At 35.1% G+C, this 24445-nt stretch overlaps 1 protein-coding gene across 3 annotated transcripts in view; it reads left to right on the top strand.

The window, feature by feature from the left end:
* The window catches only part of CEP83 (centrosomal protein 83), a 196780-nt gene that overhangs the window by 100703 nt on the left and 71632 nt on the right, over positions 1–24445 (top strand). For all 3 annotated transcript variants that reach the window (XM_071219002.1, XM_004446726.5, XM_071219001.1), the window contains 5 exons: positions 2724–2975; positions 5143–5274; positions 17682–17796; positions 19875–20019; positions 20132–20281. In XM_071219002.1, the coding sequence (XP_071075103.1) occupies positions 2724–2975; positions 5143–5274; positions 17682–17796; positions 19875–20019; positions 20132–20281 (794 nt within the window). The remainder of the gene's footprint in view (positions 1–2723; positions 2976–5142; positions 5275–17681; positions 17797–19874; positions 20020–20131; positions 20282–24445) is intronic.

Genomic DNA, 24445 nt, shown 5'->3' with positions numbered 1-24445 from the left:
AGACACAGAGAGCAGACAACTCGGGAGGGGGCGGGAGGGGGGAGGGAACGGGAGAGAAATAAAAAAATAAAAATTAAATAAAAACAGAAATCAAAATGGAATCCTAAAAAATGTTCAGTTAACTCATGGGAAGGTAGAAAAAAGAAACAAACTGAAAAACAGAACAACTAGACTAAAAATACTACAGACTTAAGCCCTAACATATCAATAATCACTTTAAATGTAAATGGTTCTGATTACACCAATTTAAAAAAAATGCAGAGCAGATTTTAAAAAGTGACAACTCTGTACTGTTTATAAGAAACTTCAAATATAATGTTACAGGCAGTTGGAAAATAAAAGGATGGAAAAAGATATAATGCCAGCATTATTTAAGAAAAGCAGTAATGGCTATATTATTATCAGATAAAATAGACTTCAGAGCAAAGAAAAATATTAGAGTTTTTGTGTTTGAATATCTACTGTATCACCACTGTCTAGAACAATGCCAGGAACATGGTAAGTACTCAACTAATATTTGCTGGATGAATGATTAAATGAATAGAGGAATTAGGAAAAGGCAACGATCACTAGTTTTGATAGGAACAATTTGATAGTGAGCTCTGAATTATAAACCTGACATCCAATCCTGAATCTTCTATTAGCTAGCTGCCATCCAGTCTCATAGCTTCAGCTATCACTTCTACGTAGATAACTCTGAAAACTACTAGAGCAAACAACGTAAGATCATGCTGGTCAAGAACATTAACTATGAAATGGGAATAAGAGAAGATTATTATTGTTAAATGAGATTTTGCGTGTAAAGCACTTAGCTCAGCACTTGATCTACAGTGAGTACTTATTAAAGGGCCTCATTGTCTGAACTTGGGTTACACATTGACCCCTAACCTAGATGAGCCACCACATCTCTAATATAGCACATCAAAACCATATTCAAGTTCCCTCTTGTGAAAGCTAAGTGGGATCTTAAAGATCAGCCCAGAGTAGAAAAGTGACTTATACAAAGTCACACAGTTAGCTGAAAGAAAGGGAATATGGGGGAAAAATGTAGTCAGGAACAAACCCAGAAATAATGTTTAGATGTACAGGACAAAAGGAGAAATAGGAGAGAGATGCTCATTAGTTGGGTTTTTAGAGGACTTGGTTCTGAATACAGTTGCCTTCTAGGATAAATTTTATTTTTGGAAAAAAATGATAGTATTTTGCCTGTTGCATAGCTCTGCCTGATTTCCCACTGGCATCTTTAATTCAGCATGTGTAAAACGAAATTGAAGTCACTACATGTTAAAGGCAAAAAGGATCTTAAAAGGCCTCCAGTCCAGTCTCTCATTTTACATACGAAGAAACAGATTTGCCCTGAGTTGGAGTTTTCCCACTTCCTACATTCACTGATAACTCTGCGAGCAACCAGTTGTCTCTTGGGCCGCTTTTGCCTAGGTTACAGAGCATTGCTTTGGAGTCCTTTTTTTTTAAAGATATAAAATTTTTTGAAGTATGCATACATAAACAGTGAGTGTATGTATAGTAAAAGTTGTGAATCTATAAAACAAACATGCACATTATCATCATACAGGGTGCCCATATATTACCCCACCACTAACACCTTGCATTGTTGTGAAATATTTGTTACAAACTATGAACTAACTATAGCCTATATCTTATATTTGGTGTATTTTTCTACTTTAGGGTCCTTTTTGATTTATAGTGGACCTTCTATACTTATCCCAGCTACAGACAATCACTATGGTTGTTTAGAGTAGTGGTTTTCAACTTTTTTTTTTTTTAAACAGCTGAACCCTTTCCTTAAGGTGAATCATAAGAAGAAACCCAGTATAACAAGAGACTAAAAAGAGGAGCTGTTCTGGTTAACAATAGACATTTGGTGGTGGTGGTAAGGTGTAGACAGTTGGGAGATCAGTAAAGGGGAATTAGTTCTACCCAAATTACTTGACTCTCTGATCCTCGAATGTGAAAGCGAGAGGCCTCTGAAGTGCCTCAGAAACTAGGGAGCAGTTTGAAATCCACTGATTTGTAGGCCCATGAGGTCTGGCAGTGATAGCACAAATGACAAGACCAGCAGTGTCGCTGCTCTACAAGTTCCTGTGACTTTTCCATATGCCCTGGAGGTAATAATGATTATCAGTTCTTTCTTGAATCTAAGAACTAAGGTCTAGGCTATCATTACAACTAGTACTTTAATAAACTCTCAGCTATCATTTAAAAACTCTTATCAATCACATTTTAATTTATTTACACAGACAAGCAGCATTTGTGTGAATTGTCACCTTAAAGTAGATAATTTTATTAGTATAGACATAACCTAAGAATTACTGTCACATGAGGAAAAGCTTAAAAGCAGTTAGTATATCCATCTAACATAAGCCCCTATAATGTTCTGATGCATTTTTAAATAACATGTTTACATAATTATTTTATAATATTATTTATAATTTTGAATTTTAGCCAACAACTGATTAAGCACTATGCTGGACAACATGGGAAGATAAAAGAAAAATAAAGCAAGATCCTTGCCCTCATTTGAGTCAAGCTGAGTACAGAATGAAGAATGTGACATTTTGGATTTTTTCCTTTGTGTGCTTGATTTGACCACATGAGCTTTCATATTATACAGCTTTTAGTTTTAATTTACTGACTCGTAAAGCCTGTTCATGACTTAAAATTCAATAATTTAGGGCTGTATGTTTTTCTTTCAAATCAATTAGATTGCAAGATTGGAGAAAGATAAAGAAGAACTACATAACCAGCTGCTTAGTGTCGATCCCACAAGAGACAGCAAACGAGTGGAGCAACTTGTTCGAGAAAAAGTCCATTTGTGTCAGAAATTAAAAGGTTTAGAGACTGAAGTAGCAGAATTAAGGACTGAAAAAGAGAATTCTGGTACTCAGGTAGAAAATGTCCAAAGAATACAAGTACGACAGTTGGCTGAGATGCAGGCTACAGTTAGATCCCTGGAGGTAAGGTTTTAATTGCTTCCCAGTAGAGTATGGCATACTTTTAAAGAATGCAATTGACGAGCTTTTGATTTTTCACAGCATAAATGTATGCTTACCAATTTAGTGCTGACGCATTTGTGGAATCCCAAGAGTATCTATTCTTTTTGTAAAGATGAAAGATATTGATTCATAAGCAGTAGCTATGCTACCCATTTACAAAGGGATTATTTTCTTTGGGAGTCAAGTCGCCCATCTAAAATGATTTAACTCTTATAATGCCACTGGATATACGAAATTTAAAAAATTATTTTAGTTCCTGCAGACTAAGTCATTTCATATTATCACAGAAAGAACAATTTCTGCCTAATTAGTAATTTCTTACTCTGGTAGTTGAGATCCTAAAATCGTAAGTCCTGTTTGAGCAGAAATGACATAGTTTTTTTAACTAACAGCTTCTTGCCATATTAATAAAATACAGTTTGGCCACTAATGCATACAAACCTTTACTGAATTATTTCCCTCATTTTACTTGAGAAAGATGAGTTGGCAGAGCCAGGCTCTTGCTCCTAGAGCTATTCCCTTATGAAAATTCTTGGTTTCTATCTTATTCACATATGCTTACTCCTAACAGTTCTTAGTGCCTAAAATGTACCAAATATACCAATTTAATTATTTTGATTTATATAAGTAATGAAGCATGTTTTTCAATTTTGGTAGGAATAGTGAAATGATTTAGGTTGGAGGAAAATTAGTAGGTACCTAGTTTGTCATTAAAATCCAATATCCAAGTCCAAATGGTGAGCTTTTTTCCCAGCCATCAAGCTAATACAATTAGTATACTGATAGGTTTTGAGAGTAAAAATCACCTTTCTATTTCTTGAATGAAGCTTCTGATAGTATTTGCTAGATTCCTGAAGTTATCAGTCTCATCAGGAGGCACTATCATATGAGGCACTTCAGAGAAGACTGTTTATATAAAGTCACCATCCTTCCATCCTTAATGTATTTTACACAGTGACAGAATAAGTGAGATATTTGTTATTGTTTATAGTATATGGTCCCAATGTGAAATTGTTCATTGAGGTCATTTAGAGTGATTAATTTCAGCGTAAATTGAGTGATGGCAAAATGGATGGTTCATTTTTCACAAGTTCAAAAGAACCTCTTTAATTTTATAATATACCAGGTAAAATAAAAATAAACATGTGACAGCAAACATTTCTTTCCCCTCTTTAACTTTTTTGGCTATCATTGTGCCCAGATAATATCATTTTATATTTGAATGAAGTTAATTTAATTTTTATGAATTATTTGTTGACTGCACTCCTTATCATATTGAAGATGTATGTATAGGAAATGAGGTGTTAAAAAAATTGAAGCTTATCCTTTAGATGCCAAAATTCTTTCATTGAACTCTTTTGAGTAGAAATATTTTTAAAAGCTTTTAGTTTTCCCTCCCTAATTAAAGATTAATATGAATATTACCAAACAGACATTTTCTTGACAACTTATAGACTTCATTAAGAATCTTAATTATGTGATGAGGTCAGGAGTTATTGAGCTGTTTGCCTGTACTTCAGAAGACTCCACCTTAGCTGAGGTTTTTAAAATTATTTTACATTTTGTGTGTTTTTAAAATCTTCTTTGAGTTTAGACTTGGATTTCTCACTTCTTACTAGTATTGATGAGCTCTCTTTTCTACTTCTAATATGCTTTTTCATATCTGCTATAGACTCAAAACTCTAAAACATGTTTTTGGAATTACATCAACAATAAGAATAAAAAGATATCAAGTGAGTGCCTTAGGTGCTATCTCTCATGAGAGAAGAGTTATGAGTTTTATTTTGTTGGTTGCTATTATGTTGTTTGTCTAGACATTTTTGTTGTGTATTTCCTGGTTCTCCCAAATCTGGCAAAGGAGACTGCCATGTAGGTAAATTCTAAGATAAATATAGTACTGCTGTGATATGATAATAAACCTTATTTTTGGATCTAAATTGTTTTATGTTTTTTTTTTTAGTGTGGTGGGGCAAATATTTTTCATTTGAATTCTACCAAATAGTTTGAGAAAACTCTTGTTACTTTGGTACATGTTATTATTGTTGAGATTTTGAATGATATTTGGTAGCATGATTGTATATGTGTTTTTCAATAGTAATTTTAAAATGTCATTTTGTTTTAATGAAAGGCTGAAAAACAGTCAGCTAAACTACAGTCTGAACGGTTAGAAAAAGAGCTACAGTCAAGCAATGAACAAAATACTTCTTTAATCAGTAAATTGCATAAAGCTGAACGAGAAATAAATACATTGACTAGTAAAGTAAGTAGTTTTATGTTTCTCCTTTATTCTTTAGAAATTTTGATACTGTATAATGCAGAAGAAATTTAGTGTTATAAATAGTTTAGTTTTCTATAGTGAAATTTGTTTTTTAGCCTGCTTTCCAAATCCATGTGAAATCTGACTGATTCTCCCTATCTCCGTATGACCACTTTAGTCTAAGCCATGTTCTCTCTAAGTGCAGTGTTTACAATAGCTTCTTAATTAGTCTATTTTTTACTTTTGACCCCAGAGACGCTTTTCTCTATATAGTATCAAAAGTGCTTCTTTTTTTTTTTTAATTTAAAAAAAAAGATTTATTTATTTTTATTTATTACTCTCCCCTTCGCCCCCACCCCAGTTGCTGGTCTCTGTGTCTATTCTGCTGTGTGTTCTTTGTCCGCTTCTGTTGTCAGTGGCACAGGAATCTGTTTCTTTTTGTTGCGTCATCTTGTGTCAACTCTCCGTGTGGGCGGCGCCATTCTTGGGCAGCCTGCACCTTCTTTCGTGCTGGGTGGCCCTCCCCACGGGGGGCACTCCTTGCGTGTGGGGCTCCCCCACGTGGCGGACACCACTGTGTGGGAGGGCACTCCTTGTGTGCATCAGCGCTGTGCATGGGCCAGCTCCACACAGGTCAAGGAGGCCCGGGGCCTGAGCCACAGACCTCCCATGTGGTAGATGGACACCCTAACCACTGGGCCAAGTCCGCTTCCCAAAAAGTGCTTCTTCTCAAATCAATGTCAGATCATGCCATTCTTCTGTTTAAAACCTTCCTAAGAGTTATGTCTTATTCAGAGTAAAAACAAATATTCTTACCATTTAGAGTTCTGAATGATCTGGCCTCTGTACCTTTCTAAGGTCATCACTATCCATTTTCATTCTTGTTCACTTTACTCCAGACTTACTACTTACTGGACTCCTCCTCTTTCTTTGAACAAGCTTATGTGTACCTTAGGCTTTTTGTGTACACATGCCTGGCATGGTTACTCCTTCAGATGACCCTTTATCAGAAAGGTCTTCCTTGGCTTCACTTCATAAAATAGCATCTTCCTTCTCCCTCTGCTCCACTCTCTATCTTCTTTACTTGGCTTATTTTTCTTCATAGCTCTTAACACCATTTTTATGGTTTTCTTCTATTTTTGTGTGTGGTTTTTTTGTCCTTGTCCTCTCTCCCCATATCCCAAAGCTCCAAGTAAGCTCCAAGAAAGCAAGGATATTACTTTCATCATTGCTGTATCTTCAGCAACTAGAACAATGCTGGCACATAGTAGGTACTCAATACATATTTGTTAAATAAATAAATTAGTATCGGCATGATCTACATTTCTGTTATTCTTTAAAAAATTATAATGCTTTCAGTATTCCAGAAACATCTTAGATACACAAGGTTTTATCCAGAAACTTATAGGATTCCCCTCCCCTCAAGTGCAGTATATATATAAGGAATCCAATAACCAGAAATAGGATAGCAGTAATAAAATTATTTTATAAAATATTGAGAATGAGAATTTCAGGCAGACTAGACTCAAATTCTAGTTCTTCCCCTTATTAGCTGTGTGACCTTTACTTTATTTCTGAAAATTTTAGTGTTTTCCTCTATAAAATGGGGCTATTACCTATTTTATAGGGTTTTGGCAAAAATTAAATGAGATATGTAAATCATTTAGCATAAGGTAAACCATTCAAATATTAGCTATTATTATTACATTGCAGTTTGTTAGTATTTTGGATGTCCCTGAGAACTTGAAACTAAAACTGATTCCTGAATCAATGAAATTGTTGCATTTTCTATTAGTGTGGAGTTATGTAATGGCACCTTAAAAAAAAGAATGGCTCCCAGAGCAGTAGGAATTTACTATAACATGGCAGAAATATATGAACTTATCTAAAGGAATAATGTGTTCATCACAATGTTGGTGAAGGGATTACCTGAGAAGAAGCAGAGGGGAGAGTAAGTTCTTGTCAGCACAATTTAAGTATGCTGGTCATGTTGAAAAGATAATCTTTATTGTGATATGAATTTACCAATCTGTTTAAATCTGTGGCCATTAAACTGTTGATCTCATTGCCTTCAATCTGATTTCATGATCATTGGGCAACTTTTTTTTTTTCATTTTCATTTTTATTTTTAAAGAAGCTTTAGATTACATAAATGGTACATCAAAAATATAGGGGATTGTCATATACTCTACCTCCTCCCCCTCCCACACTTTCCCCCATTAAGAACATCTTTAATTACTGTGGTACATTTGTTACAATTGATGAACACATATTGAAGCACTGCTACTAACCATGGTCTGTAGTTTACATTATAGTTTATACTTTGCACTGCACAATTTTATTGACAAAATTGTATAATCTGTATCCATCATTGCATTGTTAAGCAGGACCATTCCAGTTCCCCAAATGCCCCGTGTTCTTCCCTTTCCCTTCCCTCAGAACCTCTGGTGGCCACCACCTTTATATCAATGATACAAATTCTTCCATTGCTAGAATAATAATGTCTACTTTAGTCCATAAGGCAACTTTGTTTTACCTGACTCCCATGTAGTTTGTCTACAGAAAGAGAATTCATTGGTCCTTTAGGCTTAGGTTATTCCAGTTCCTATTTAGTGTTTTCTCATAATTAGTAAATTGGCATTCTGATTTTAGAGGTCATTCCTTGTAAGCGTTAATGTGAGTCTAACCTTGAGGGTCTTCTTTAAGTGGTCAAAAAATTGGATTTCTGTGCCTACAATACCAAAACCATATTATCACATGTCACCTTTGGGAGATAGTCCATCTAGTTTTTTCCATGGCAGATATATACTTCTGCATTTGCAGGTATGCATTTGGTATGCTTTTAATTTTTGTTTGAATTTCTATACTTCACAATTATAAGGTGGTTTCATAGCCATTATTTCATTTAAGTCAATAAACATGGCTGCTACCAGGAAGAATAAGTGAAAATTAAGCAAATACGTGGTTTCTTTTTTTTTTTCCACTTTGAATAAAGGTATTTATTGAAACATTGTAATAGCAAAATATCGGAAACAACTGTAATTGCCCATTAGTAGGGTCTGGTTAAACATAATGGTGCATCTATAAAATAGAATACTATACAGAAAAGGGATGAAACTTATGGTGACATGGAAAGCCTTTACAAATGTTATTAAGCTGAAAAAGCAAGGTTCCAACAAGTATTTAAAGTACAATATCATATTTGTAATGGCAAATACATATATGTACATAAATATATATACACGTGTACACATATATACAGAATATTTTTAAATTAATTTTTTGAAATACATCACCCACAAACATAAACAATAAGTATATAGTAATAATTGTGAACTTAAAAAACAGATATATATAACATCAAACAGGGCTCTCATAATTCACCCTACCACCAGCACCTTACATTGTTGTTAAAACTTTTTAATTAATGATTAAAGAGCATTGTCAAAATATTACTACTAACTAAAGTATTTTCCCCCCACTCTCCCTATTATTATTATCTTTATATCATTTATATATGAACATATATAAACAATTAAATATATAGTAAAAGTTGTGAACTTACAAAGCAAACATGCATAACATCATACAGCGGTCCATACATCAACCCTCCATCAACACCTTGCATTGTCGTGAGATGGTTTTACAAATTATAAAAGAATATTGTCAAAATCTTACTACTAATCATAGTCCTTATCTTACATTTGGTGTGTTTTCCCCCTAACCCACCCTATTACTATTTTTTAAATATATTTTTTGTGACAGAAGTTGTCAACTTATAAAGCAGTCATGCACATGTGCAGAATTCCCAAATAACACCTCTATCAGCACACCACACTGTGGTGGAACATTTGTTACAGATAAGATAATATCATCTGATTGTTACCATGTCCATAGTATACATTTGGCCCACATTTCCCATACTGTCCCATTATCAACACAGTACATCTTTGGTATAGATACAAGAATATTATATTATTACTGCTAAACACAGTCCATAGGTCACTCCAGTTGTATTTTTCCCATGTGTTCCCAATACCCTTCAATACTGATAAACATTTGCTTTAGCTCACAAAGGACACTGTTGCATCTGTACCATCAATCACAATTCTTATCCACCCCTTGGTTTACTGTGCCCTTCATTCCTAGATTACTCTCTAGCATTCTGTCAACTGGAATTTACATACCTAGACTACCATTTTCAGCCACATTCCCATTTATAAACTAGCTATTACTCACTATTTGTTACCATCCAAGCTATAAATTTCCACACTTTTACAGTAAAGCTAATTAAAACTTTTACATACATTAAAATATCAGTAGTCCATCTCAGTCCTTTTCTTATCTCCATTAATAATCCACCACCTACCACCAGGTCTTGAAGATATTTTCCTACAATTTCTTCTAGGAGTGTTATGGTTCTTGCTTTTATTTTTAGGTTTTTGATCCATTTTGAGTTAATTTTTGGTAAGTGTGAGATAGAGGTCTTCTTTCCTTCTTTTGGCTATGGATATCCCGTTTCTTTCAGCACCATTTTGCTGAATGGATTGTTCTGCCTGAGCTGTGTCGGTTTGACAGGCTAGTCAAAAATCACTTGACCATACATGTGAGGGTCTGTTTCTGTACCATCAGTTTGGTTCCATTGGTCTATGTGTCTGTCTTTATGCCAGTACCATGCTGTTTTTACCTCTGTAGTTAGGTAGTATGATATAAAGTCTGGAAATGAGGGTTCACTTTTCCTTTTATGATGTTTCTGGCTGTTCAGGATCCCTTATCCTTCCAAATAAATTTGATAATTGTGTTTTCAATTTTTTAAAAAAATGCTGGTGGAATTTTTTATCAGGATTGCATTGAATCTGTATATCAATTTGAGTAGAATTGACGTCTTAATGATATTTAGTCTTCCAGTTTATGAACATGGAATGTTCTTCCAGTTATTTAGGACTTTTTGATTTCTTTTTAACATTGGGTTTCAGTTTTCTGAATACAAGTGCGTTACATTATTGGTTAAGTTTATTCCTGACTATTCGAGTTTTGTCTATTTTATTTTCCCCACTCTTTTGATACTTTTAGTTACTTTTATTGATATAATCTTCATTTCTAGACTGTCTTCCAGGTGTCTCTCTCCTGTCTTTTCTTTTCAGGCTCTAGCACACCCTTTAGTATTTCCTGAAAATCTGGTCTCTTGCTTAGAAATTCTCTCAGTTTCTGTTTATTTGTGAATGTTCTAATCTCTGTTCTAATCTTGCCCTCATTGTTGAAAGACAGTCTTACTGGATATAAAATTTTTCTCTCATAGTATCTTAAATATATCAGACCACTGTCTTCTTGCCTCCATGGTTTTTGGTGAGAAATCAGCATTTAATCTTATTGAGTATCCCTTATATGTTATGCATCACTTTTCTCTTGCTGTTCCTAGAATTCTCTCTTTGTCTTTGGCATTAGACATTCTGTTGAGTATGTGTCTCAGAGTTGATCTATTCGGATTTTTTTGGATAGGAGTACGTTGTGCTTCTTGGACATGGATATCTATATCCTTCTATTGGGTTGGGAAATTTTCTAACATTATTTCTTTATTCCTTCTATCCCCTTTCCCTTCTCTTCTCCTTCTGGGATACCCATGACATGTATGTTTGTACATCTCTTGCTGTCGTTTAGTTCCCTGAGAGCTTGTTTAATTTTTTCCATTCTTTTCTTCATCCATTCTTTCGTATGTTCACTTTCAGAGGCCATTTCTTCAAACTCACCAGTCCTTTCTGCTGCCTCTTCACATCTGCTATTATATGATTCCAGTGCTTTTTAAATTTCATTTATTGCACCTTTCATTCCCATAAGATCTGCTATTTTTCTATGCATGCTTTCAAATTCTTTTTGCTCATCCAGTGTCTTCTTAATATCCTTAATCTCTTTAGCCATCTCGTTGAATTTATTAAGAAGATTGGTTTGAACATCTATGATTAGTTGTCTCAACTCCTTTATGTCATCAGGAGGCTTATCTTGTTCCTTTAACTGGGCCATATCTTCCTGTTTCTTGGTGTGGATTCTAATTTTTTGTTGGTGTCTTGGCATCTGGCTTACTAGAGTATTTATTCTGAATGCAGTTTTGCTCTTTAGTTTAGGTCTTCCTGTCTTTTCTCTCTTGCTGGTTGTGCAGTAGGAGCCAAGGATGTAATTGGTGCTGTAAACTATGGAGACTCAAGCTGCCCTCATTGCCCCAGGGACTGATGAAGTTTCTCCCAACTTTCTCCTTTCCCAGAGGTAGGGACAGAGTCACAGTTGTGTGGAATAATCCAAGCCGTGCAGGCCTAGACTGTAGTTGCCCAGAGAGACTGATGAAGCTTCATGCCCCTTTCTCCCCTGCCTTGGGCGTGGATGGAGCTGCCAGATGTGGGTAGCAATCTGTGCATTGTGGGTCCAACATGAGTGCAGTTGTCCCAGTAGACTTCAGATTATTCAATATGCTGGCCAAAGGTACCCACAGTTACCTGGATAGACAGGTGCAGAGCTAGCCAGCCTCCTCCCTGCCAGAGGCGGGACTGAAGCCTAGGCTAGGGCTGCAGGCTGATCTGGTTGAAAAAAATCAGTTCCTACTGTCACTGTGAAATTGCTCAGCCTGGCTTCTCCTCAGGCTGGGGGCGGAGTCAAAATGGCAGCTACCAGCCTCTTTCCTTTCCGACTTGGACAGATTCACACCCCAGGTGTTCCCTGGGTTATTCTTTTTCCATCCGAGTCTACCAATCAATAGCTGAAATCAGTAGCGACCGTTTCCTCCTCCCCTGTTTTTGGGAAATGGTATTTCCAATTCCATTCACAGAACAGCTGGGGGGGCTTGCACCACCAGAGTAGGATAGTCACTGGCCTGCGTGGCTTGGCCAGCAATTTCCCGAAGAGTCTGATGCGGGTCCCTGCAGCTTCCTCCCTGTCGGAGGTGGCACTGGGGCTTAGGCTAGACCTGCAATCTGACCTGGATGGAAAGAAGGCGGTCCCCACCAGCATTGGGAATCTCGATCTACCCCGCTTCCCCTGGTGCCAGGCATGGAGTTAAGATGGCAGCTCCCAGCCTCTTTCTGACTTGGACAGGCTCAAACTTTAGCTGTTCTCAGGATTATACTTTAGCCAGTAGCTGAAGTTGGTACCCAACCGTCTCCTCCTCCCCCCCCCCCCCCCCCCCCCCCCCCCCCCCCGTTTTGGGGAATTGGAGCTTTCATTCTAGCTGCGGAACAGCTCCAGAAGTGGCTTGTGTCTCCTGTGGAGGATGGGCATCGTCCTCCGTTACATGGAGCACTCTACTTATGAGTCTTCTATGCAGATGGGCAGTGTCTTCCTTCCATTCCTTCAAGGATGTTGCAGGATGCTCTCTGGCCTCTTGACGCCCCCAAAGAGGTGCTTCAGCTAGCTCAGATAGTTCTGGGTGTTTACTAACTGCCCTGTAGCAGGAGCTGATTCTAGGAGCTCCTTACTCCACCACCATCTTACTGGTTGTCTCCAAATAAGAGTTTTAATTATAAGAATATTTTAATCTCGAATACAGTCTTCTAGCTTACAGGTCAAAACTCAGATATATTTAGAAATTTAAAACTATTGTTTTGGAGGAGGTAATGCAGTTAGTTGAAAAGTTCATGGGCTTTGAATCAGATGAATTTATCTTTAAATCCTGACTCATTCACCTCAGTCACCATTGACACAGAGTTGTATGACTCTGGTTTGCTTAACTATTAAATGAGACAATCTCTTTCACCTTAGGATTTTTATGAAGCTTAAAGATAACACTGAATACAATAGTAGCTGGTGATAAAAATGATTAAGATAGCAGTGATTTATACACTAGTGATATCTTTAAATGAGAAAATAATGTAATATAAATATAAATATATGGGACTTTGAGCCTATTGATTAGTTCAGTTCCACACTGTATCAATAACTGTGTATGCATCCTTTAGAGAGGTTACTTAAATCCAGTTTCCTCATAGGTGAAATGAGGCATTATTTTAGCTGATCCCTAAGAACGCTGTCAGCCTGCTAAAATTATGTAAGTTATTCTAGAAAATAGATCAATAGTCTGATTGCTTCTCAAGTAACTAAAAGCAGATTATTTATTCTATATCTGTCTGTGTGTATAGAATTATAGAGTGTACAAAGGAATGCATATAAAACACGAAGATACAGGGAGTTTTGTCATGTTTTTCTTCCAGTTCCAGAATAAATTGGTTTCACCTTTGTAAAAAAAATTATTGGATGCCCAAAAGTATTGGTTCTGGACCTGAGTAGCCAGACTGTCCTGCTAGAATAACCTGAACCATACCTGGGGCAACAGAACATTGGATTTACTGGGCTTCCATGTATGCCTTCTGACTCTCTTGGAGGCCACTCCTTTCCCTACAGCCCTTTTTACTTGAACTCTCTGACCCACCTGTTTCCTGACCCAGATTTCTTGTTTTTCTTATATAGTCTTCTCTATTGCCTTTTTTTTTTTTTAGAATTAGAGCACAGATGATTTCTCTTTAGTCCATACTCTGCTGAAGGAAGAGCAATTTAGTAGAGTATTATTTACTTCTCTTATATTTAACACACATTGTAAAGGGTTGCCTTGTTAAAGCACACTTGCATTATTTTGCATATAAATGGAGTATTAAAAACCATCCTTCAGTTTTAGACAAACGCGAATGTTCATTTGAAATCTTGCATGTAAAAAGATTCCATTGGAAGGATTAATTTTAAAATAATATTTCAAAAACGGCTGTCTCAGTTTTCTTTCCAGGTTGAAATTTTTGTCAACATTTTGCAGTTCTAGAAAATGATTGTTTGCAATGCAAAGGAACACCTGGGGTGTGTTGTAAGTTACTCAAGTTTAGTAACAATTGTTAGGTTTTAGTACAATGCTGTATCAGTGTGACTCTCTCAATGTCTTAGGTTAGAAGGGATTACCAAAAATGACCTGAAAGGATTGACCTTGAAGATATTTTACATTCAATGAGATAAAATAATTCTAGTTACCTCAGACTTTTAATCTTGAGAACTCCATTAAAAGATAACAGTTTTAAGGAACCCTTCCCACAGGTTTATGCTTATTAGCTAAGTAAGTTAATGATGTCATACCATTCAGAAAAACCATAACAGAATTTACGTGTCATCTCAATGATATTTGCTTCCAGAGATTCTTGGGTAATATATATTTTTTCAACTAAATTTCTTTTCTTTGCTTATATATATGTTGTTTGTGTGCATATGTGTTTGTAATCTAATAAATTCTGAACCCCTGTGAAAGGCCCAGTATTGCTGTTTTTTTGACATTTTAATGTTCAAGTTTTGTCGGTAGTACTGGTAGTAATCTCTGAATACTTGGTACTGTTGTGTCAAAAGCAAAATTTTAAATGTAAGGCCAGAATCTATGTGGAAAACATTTTGTGAAAAACAGGGTTGCTTAGCCCAAAGAAGATAGAGAAGAATGTGAATCTCTTGAAATTATATGCATCATTTGACATTTTATTTAGGAAATGAGCCTTAAGTTTTCCTAGTATTTTCTCAAGGTCTAGTGGCAATAAAAATTAAGAATCAGGGATCTAGAGGCAGAATGCAGCTTTATCATGACAATTTGGGATTTGGTCCAGAGTACTCATAGAACAGTACTACTGTTTTATCATTTCTGGGTAAATAATTTTCAGGTAAGGTTTTAATTTTTAATGAACAAAAGAATTCCTTTTAATATGTTTTTTAAAGTTAATTATTTTACTATTAGTATAAGTATACTTGTTTTCTCAGAATTGTGGAAATGTGGAACTCAGGGAAAACTTAGGGATCATCTAGAGGGGTAAATTTGAATATTGAGAAAAAAAAGTAACTTACATACCATGAATATAATAGCAAAAGGAGCCTGAAAGTAAATCTTCACTTGTCTGACATTCTGTCCAGTGTTCTTTCTTTTTTTTTTTAAGATTTGGTGTTTTTTTTTTCTTCCCCTCCACCTCCCCTCCCCTGCTGTGTTTTTGCTGTCTGTGTCCATTTGCTGTGTGATCTTCTGTATCTGTTTCCCTTTTTGTCTTCTCTTCCTGTCTTTCTCCTAGAATTTCCCAAGATTTGATCCCGGAAACCTCTGATGTGGAGAGAAGTCCTGTCAATTGTGCCACGTCAGTTCCTGGTGTCTCCTGCGCTTCAACTTGACACTCCCCTTCATCTCTCTTTTGTCATGTCATCATATTGCCACATGACTCACTTGTGTGGGCACTGGCTCGCTGTGTGGCACTTGGCTTGCTGCACGGGTACTCAACTCACCATGCTAGCACTCGTGCAGACCCTTGGCTCGCCTCACGGGCACTGGCTCGCTGTGTGGGCACTGGCTCACTATGTGGGCACTCGGCTCACTGTGTGGGCACTCACTTTACCACGTGGGCACTTGGCTCACCGTGCTTGCACTCGGCTCACCGAGTGAGCACTGGCTCGTCACACAGGCACACTTTCTCTTCTTTTTTACCAGGAAAATTTAGAGATCAAACCCAGGTCCTCCCATATGATAGGTAGAAGCCTTATCGCTTGAGCCACATCTGCTTCCCCCAGTGTTCTTTCAGTTCCAATTATTATAGTTTAGTTAAAAATGTTTTTTCAATTTAGGAAATCTAGGGGTGAAATGAATAAGAAATGTTTTTTTGTTTGTTTTTTTTAGTAGTTGAAGACTTCTTCAAGTTACTGTAAAAAGATCAACTTTCTACAAAATAAGATGGTTTCATTTTCTATCTCATATTTAAAGTAGCTACAGTGTGGTTTGTTAATGAGCAACTATGTCATTCTTAACCTATTACAGTTAGTATATAATAGCAGGTTATAATTACATTTGTCATAGAGATTGGATTTTCACTGTAGTTATAGTTCTTCAAATTTTTTAAGTACGTATAGTTTAAATTTTGTCTGTCCCTGAAATTATAATGTAGTAAAACCCAGTCTAAGGAAAGTTTAAGAATTAAAATAAATATATCTTTCTTAGCTGCTTTCATGTAGTTCAACATTGTTTTATGAGACTTGCTGTAACAGAAAAGAACTTCAAAAAGGAGATTTCAAACTGTAAAACTGATGTCAGTGCAAGGTTGCCATTTTATGTAGTGTTATTTTAAGATCTTTAGTTTAATTTAGAGGGCTGTATCTCTTGTAGTTAGGTACAAAGGCAGCACAGACCACTCTTTTCTGTGTTTTTTTTCCCTTTTAATTGAGCATTTTGCATTAAACCATTCATTGAAAAATTTCAGGATCTTTCATAGAGACTCATCTAATAAGTACTTCCATTTCCCTGCCCTTTCTGGCTCTAGGACCTCCTCCTGATTTGTTTCTAACTCTCAACTCAATTTTTATATGTTTTTATTGGACTTTGTAAATAATTATCCTATCTCCTCCTGTTTTCAGAATCTCACATCTCTGGTTCCATAGTTTTATACACTAGTATAATATTTCAGAATGTAGGTTTTCCTAACATTTGTTTGGTTAAATCCTTTTCATTGTACTATACCTACTTTTAGAAACTCCTTACCAAAAGGAAGAGATGTGGAAAGTTTTAGGAAACAGTGCATATGATTGTAGAAATCAAGTTTTTTTTGTTTGCTGCTGTAGTCCCAATTCCTAAAACAGGGCCTGGTACAAATAAGATACTCAGTAATTACTGTTCAGTGGGTGAATCAATACTGTTTACGAACCAGAATTATACAACCTTCAAAAGGGATGACTTAGGGAAGATTGAAAAATAAGTATGCGATGGGTTATTTATATGGAAAAGTATTGACAATTGTTCATCGTCACTTGGGGCTTAGAGGAATATTTTAACTGTAAATATATTTCACATTTATATTTATCTCCCTCTCTGCCTCCAAGCATTCACACATATATACTCACACATATATTATTTAGTCACCAAATTCCACTGATTCTTCTTTCTGGCCCCCTTTGTTAACCTTTGCCTCTTAGTTTCTTTACTTTTCATTTCTTATGGAAAATACATTGGCAATTAGAGTTACCTACTTTCAGCAGGTAACAGGATAAACAATTCTTCTGCATGGCATGTAAAATAAGAGAGATTTCAAGGTTTTTTCCTTAAAGATGATTAAATCATTGACTGTTGAAATTTAGGTACTTGAGACTATTGATATGGTCTTTAGAGGCAATGATTAGCCAGGTGTTCCCACCCAGATATTTATAAAGAAATGACTGAATTTCATTAGGAAAAAACTGTTTTGTTTTTATGTCTCCTGTTGCTAAGTACTGTTTCAGACACCTTTACCTTGCTACTTTCTCATTTCCACTTGTTTTTGGGTAAGCACTGTTCAATGGCAAGGATATGACCAATTATTATTATTATTTGTCTTTTTTCATTTTTGTTTTTATTCTCTTTTATTTTACTTTTTTTCAGTAATTTAATTTCTAATTATCAACAGGTTAAAGAACTTAAGCATTCAAACAAACTAGAAATAACAGACATCAAACTAGAAGCAGCAAGAGCTAAGAGTGAGCTAGAAAGAGAAAGAAATAAGATTCAAAGTGAACTGGATGGTAATATGTGATTTTTTCTTGCTTTTTACAGTTATAGTTGGTTCTTGTTATTTGCAGTAATTATGTTTTCTAAAATTTGTTTTGATCGCTGAATTAGGAAGTACTAAACCATTGCCCCTAAGGGAAATACTTGGTTGGGTTCCTGTAAGCCTCTGGTCGCAACATTTTACAACCCTTCAATTGTTTTACTTATGTTTTTATTTAAAGACATCTTCTCTCTGGTTTCCTCCTTCAATTTGCATGAAATGATTCTCTAGAAAGTTCTTTGTTTTACCAGCCTTTTAGAGACTGTCCCCATTTAATCCCATCTAGAACAGTACCATTGCATATAGAACATTTTAAAGCAAATCATAAATGTAAGCAAGTTTAATCATAAATAACATTAGGGGACAGGTAATTGGAGCTCATTAAGTGAAGTATTGGTTCATTAACATTGAACTCACAACCAACAGTACTATAACTCATGAGGCATATCACAGCCTTCTTGAAGTTAGTACACCATACGGCACTTCAGCACTACCCTTGGGAGCCATTTTAAACCGTGAAATCACTGACAAAAAACACAAAAATACAAAAACATATGGCAGTAAATATACCACGAAAAGTACACCCTTTTGCCATAACAGAGCTGAAACAAGATGGCAGCACATTGCCTATGTTCAATCTCAGCTGGGAAGGTACATCACAAACAAATCAAAATTTTCTTCACTCTCTGCATGTCTGCAAATGACTTGAGTGTGCCAGAAACATTGATTTTGGGTTTACAAATAAATTTTAGCAAATAGGCAAATTCACTTAATACACACTCTTTAAATAATGATGATTTGACTGTATTTTCAGATATAAACTCCAAGTAAAATTATTAAAATCAATCTGAATTATTTCTGGGTTTTGAGCTTAATTGAATTTAATCTTAGCACCTAATATATAGAATGTTTTGCTTTTTTTAATATGTTGAATGTTTGTTCATTCTGTGATCTTAACTTTAAAAGAAATCAGCCTTATATATAGTCACAGTTACTGATTGATATATAAATTTAAGAATAGGATTCCGTACTTTTCTGAGCTTATGTGTTTTAAGTCTATTTAGATCATATAGTTATAAAACCAAGACCATTTTTAAGTCTAAAGAATAAGTTGTTTCCTAGCCCAGTTATTGAAACCTACTTATACTTAGTTCAGTTCTGCTTATTTTCAAGTTCCATTGTAGTCTTCAAATGTCCATCTCATCAAGATTCGTCAGAAATTTTTATTGATTCTAACTTTCTTAGAAGTATGCTTAATTAAGCGGTCCTTGGCCTGTAACTATCCTCTCCTTGGTCTGTAATAAAACTGGCCTCTGTAGTTTCAGACAGAGCTTATGATAAATAATTGTTTTCATTATTAATTTCTATTTGAAGTTGACTCCTGGGTATTTTTTCTTAGGAACTGAAAGAGTTTGAGATCCACTTCTGCATTGTTTTAACTTTGAGTTAGATGCGAATTTTCTTTAGTTATTTTGTCTGTAAAATACTTACCAGCTCCTCACAAGGAAGCAATAGATTGTGAATTTATAAGGAAAAAATTGAAATGCTATTTATATTTCGTTCTGCAAGAATAATAGGTTTTAAAGGGTTCTATGGTTTTATTCACTCCGCTTCCAGCCAGTTTTGTTATAGTGCTTTCATTGGATCCTATGTCATCGAATCCTTTCAGAGGTGAAGTAAGTATTTAAACCTCTTTGGATAACATCCAGGTTGATCTCTCCAGCTCCCAAAATGGAAATGAGTATATTACTTTTGATCATTAAAGTTTTTGTGTGCATTTTATGTTCAATTCAGCAGTGACAGAAGAATTAGCTGAATTTTAGTCTTTTTAGTTCTTAAGGGTTTTGTTTTTTTTTTTTTTTGGTTCTTATTTTAAGGAAAGTTTATCAATACTGTAAGAATCTTTGAGACTACATATCCAGAGACACTTATTTTCTACATTCTTTTAAATGTCTTACCAGCTTATAGTGTTTACTATTAATTGTGATTTTTTTCATCTTGATGATTGATAAAATTGAATACAGTGCATTTTTCTCTTTAAAAATATACTAGGATTGCAGGCAGACAATGAAATTCTCAAATCAGCTGTTGAACACCACAAAGTGCTCTTGGTAGAAAAGGATCGTGAATTAATACGTAAAGTACAAGCTGCTAAGGAAGAAGGTTATCAAAAACTTGTGGCAATTCAAGATGAAAAGTAGGTATTTAATGAACTTATTTTGTGTTGAATCTCCTTTAAATGAAAACATTTTGCTGTCATGCCATCCTTACTGTGGTTCTTGTAACATAGTTATCATCTGTTGTTTTAGGCTAGAACTTGAGAACAGATTAGCAGATTTAGAGAAAACGAAAGTAGAACATGATGTCTGGAGGCAATCTGAAAAGGATCAATGTGAAGAGAAATTGCGAGCTTCGCAGATGGCAGAAGAGTCGGCCAGAAGGGAACTTCAGAGTATTAGGTTATATATGTCTATACATATATATATATATATATTTTTTAAACTTTTCATTTTGAAATAATTTTGGAATTACCAAAATGTTATAAAAGTAGTACAAAGAATTCTTGTATAACTGTCACCCAGATTCCTCAAATATTAACATGTTTCATAGCAATAATACAAAAATCAAAATCAAGAATTTGGCATTAAAATAATCAAGAAATAAACATTACTGTTATCAAAACTATAGACTTTATTTACATTTTACTAGTTGTCCCAGTGATGTCCTTTTTCTGGTTCAGGATCTAATTCAGATCACCTGATGCCTAAAGACTAAATCTTTAATCTGTAACATACCCTCATTCTGTCTTTGTCTTTTGTTGCCTTAACACTTTCAAAGAGTGCTTGCCCACTATTTTGTAGAATGTCCCTCAGTTTGTCTTATTTCTTCATGGTTCAAATCAATTTATGCACTTCTAGCAAAAAAAACGCAACACTTATATTGTGTCCTCTTTAGTACATAGGGAGGCACATGATTTTTTCCCTTACTGGTGATGTTAATGTTGATCACTTGGTTCAGGTGGTGTCTCCCAGATATTTTCATTGTGAAAGTACTTATTTTTTTCTTTTGAAATATATAATTACTTTGAGACTATCATATTTTCTTATCATTCATTCCATGAATTTTAGCATCCATTGATAATTCTTGCAGTAATTGCTGTAGTACTTAACAAATGGTGATTTTCCATTTCCGTTATTCTTCTGCATTTGATAATTAGTGTACTACTGAAAAGAAAGTTTTCTCTAGTTATCTAAATGTTATATTTACTTATTTCAGTATGGACTCAAAGATTCTTTTTTATGGATTCTTATTTTATTCTATGTGTTGTAATCTTTTATTATAATTTATTTTGTGCTTAGATTGTCTCATGTTGCCCATTGGGAGCTCCTTCAAATTGATTCTGTCTTTTGACCTGTGCCTATAATTTTTTAAAAATGTTTTTATTACAGAAGTTGTGAACTTAAAAAAACAACTTTGCACATGTGCAAAATTCCCATACATCACCCCTTCACCAATATACCACACCATGGTGGAACATTTGTTACAGATTATGAGATAATATCATCAGCTATTACCACTAACCATGGTCCATAGCATGCATTTGGCATATTCTGTCCATAACCCCCTCCATTATTAACAGAGGACATCTTTGACATTGATACAAGAATATTACAGTATTGCTGGTATTGAGAGTCCATAGGTTACGTTAATTGTATTTTTCCCATGCTTCTCCACATTCTCACCACCCTGTGACGTACATCTGTTTTAATTCACAAAAGGACATTCTTGCATTTGTACTGTCAACCACAATTCTCGTCCACCTCTGGGCTCACTATGTTATTCCCTAGCTTTCTTTCGATTGACATTTACATCCCTACACTACCCTTGTCAGCCACAATCCCATTATAAACCAGCTGCGTTAGTCCTACTCACTTTAATATGTTACCATACTTTTTAACACATTTACAGTCAAGTTAATTAAAACTTCTACATACATTAAAGCATTGGTACTCCTTTATAGCCCTCCTCTTATCTCCTAATAACCTATACTCTAGGTTTTAACTCCATGCATTTATTCTTCATATTTATTTCATATTAGTGAGACCATGCACTAGTTATCCTTTTGTGTCTAGTTTACTTCACTTAACATATCTTCAAGATTCATCTATGTTATGATATAAATCCCAATTTCATTTCTTCTTATTGCAGCATAGTATTCCATTATATGTTTATATCACATTTTGTTTGTCCATTCATCGGTTGATGGACACTTGGGTTGTTTCTATCTTTTGGCAATTTGTGAATAATGCTGATATGAACATTGGTGTGCAGATGTCTGTTTGTGTCACAGTTTTCGGTTCTGGATATATTCTTAGTAGAGGAATTGCTGGATCATATGGCAGTTTGGTATTTAGATTCTTGAAGAACCGCCAAACTGTCTTCCACAGAGGCTGCACAATTTTACAGTCCCACCAATAGCGAAGGGGTGTTCCTATTTCTCTACATCCTCTCCAGCACTTATTATTTTCTGTTTTATTTTTATTTTTTTAAAATTTTTTTTAATAATGGCCATTCTATGCAGTGTTAGATGATATCTCATTGTTGTTTTGATTTGAGTTTCCCTAATAGCTAGTGATAGTGAACATTTTTTTTCGTGTGCTTTTTGGCCCTTTTTATTTTGTCTTTGGAGAAATATCTGTTTAAATCTTTTGCCCATTTTTTTGAATGGATTGTTTCCTCTTTTGTTGTTGAGTTGAATGATCTCTTTATATAAAATGGAAATCAAACCCTTATCGGACATGTGGTTTCCAAATATTTTCTCCCATTGAGTGGGCTGCCTTATCACCTTCTTGAATCCTTTGGATCACAGAAGTGTTTTAAGTTTGAGGAGGTCCCATTTATCCATGTGTTCTTTTGTTGCTCATGTTTTTGGTCTAAGTTTAAGAATGCACCACCTACCATCAGATTTTGAAGAGCTTTCCCTATATTTTCTTCTAGGAGCTTTATGGTTCTAGCTTTTACATTTAGGTCTTTGATCCATTTTGAGTTAATTTTTATATGTGGTATGAGATAGTGGTCCTGTTTTTATTTTTGGCTATGGATATCCAGTTTTCCCAGCACCATTTCTGAATAGACCATTCTGGCCCAGCTGGGTGGGTTTGATAGGCTTGTCAAAAATCACTTAACTATGGATGCATAAGAGTCTGTTTCTGAACCATCATTTTGGTTCCATTGGTCTCTGTGTCTGTCTTTATGCCAGTACCATGTTGTTTTTACCACTGTAGCTAAGTAATAGGAAATCCATAAGTGAGAGTCCTCCAAATTCACTTTTCCTTCCTAAGGTGTTTCTGGCTATTCACTGCCCCTTGCCCTTCCAAATTAATTTCATTATTGTGTTTTCCATTTGGTTAATAAATGCTGGTGGAGTTTTTATTGGGATTGCTGTGAATCTGTATATCAATTTGGGTAGAATTGACATTTTGATATTTAGTCTTCCAGTCCACGAGCATGGAATGTTCTTCCAATTATTTAGATCTTTTTTGATTTCTCTTAGCGTTGCATTGTAGTTTTCTTCATACAAGTGCTTTACATCCTTGGTTAAGTTTATTCCTAAATATTTGACTCTTTTAGTCACTATTGTAAATGGAATTTTTTTCCTGACTTCCTCCTCAGGTTGCTCATTACTCATGTATGTAAATACCACTGATTTTTGCATATTGCCTTGTATCCCAACACTCTACTGAAATCATTCATTAGCTCTAGCAGCTTGTAGATTTTTTGGGACATTCTAGATATAAGATCATATCCTCTGCAAATATCAAAAAGTTTTACTTCTTCCTTTCTGATTTGGATGCCTTTTATTTCTTTTTCTTGCTTGACTGCTCTAGCTAGAACCTCTAGCACTATATTGAACAACAGTGGTGACAGTGGATATCCTTATCTTGTTCCCGATTTCAATGGGAAAGCTTTCAGTCTTTAACCATTGAGTGCAATGTTTCCTGTGGGTTTTTCACATGGCCTTTATCACGCTGAGAAAGTTTCCTTCAATTCCTATTTTTTGTAGTATTTTTATCAAGAAAGAATGCTGTATTTTGTCAAATGCCTTTTCTGTATCAATCGGTAGGATCATTTGTTTTTTTTCCTTTGATTTATTAATGTGGTGTATTATGCTGATTATTTTCTTGTGTTGAACCATGCTCACATGTCTGGGATAATGTCCCCAACATATTTTGAATTCTTCTTTATTTTTTGGCACCACAAAATGTTCTCGGCTCATCTTTTACTTTCCCTGACTCAGCCCTGGAATCATTTATTTATCTAAAGTGCTCTGTTTTCTTTTATTGGAGAGTAGTATTTAGAAACCAAAATCTCGGCTCTAGGGTGTGCTTATTGGAACTAGAGTGTCCTTGTGTTTCAGCCATGTCTGTGGACTGAGCTAGGACATGTATTTATGTATACACAGATAACACACATTTCTATAATCTATATATAATCTTATATATATCTATAATCTTAAATTTATGTTAATTCCAATGTCAGTCCAACATCATGAAGTTCATTCTAGCTTTTCCCTTCTTCTTTGTAATTCCTTTCTTTGATGGTAAGAATCCTTGCTCTCATTA

This window comes from Dasypus novemcinctus, chromosome 12, assembly GCF_030445035.2.
Source record: "Dasypus novemcinctus isolate mDasNov1 chromosome 12, mDasNov1.1.hap2, whole genome shotgun sequence".
NCBI classification, from domain to species: Eukaryota; Metazoa; Chordata; class Mammalia; order Cingulata; family Dasypodidae; genus Dasypus; species Dasypus novemcinctus.
The sequence above is the reverse complement of the archived record's forward strand: the minus strand, read 5'-3'. Positions and strand labels throughout refer to the sequence as shown.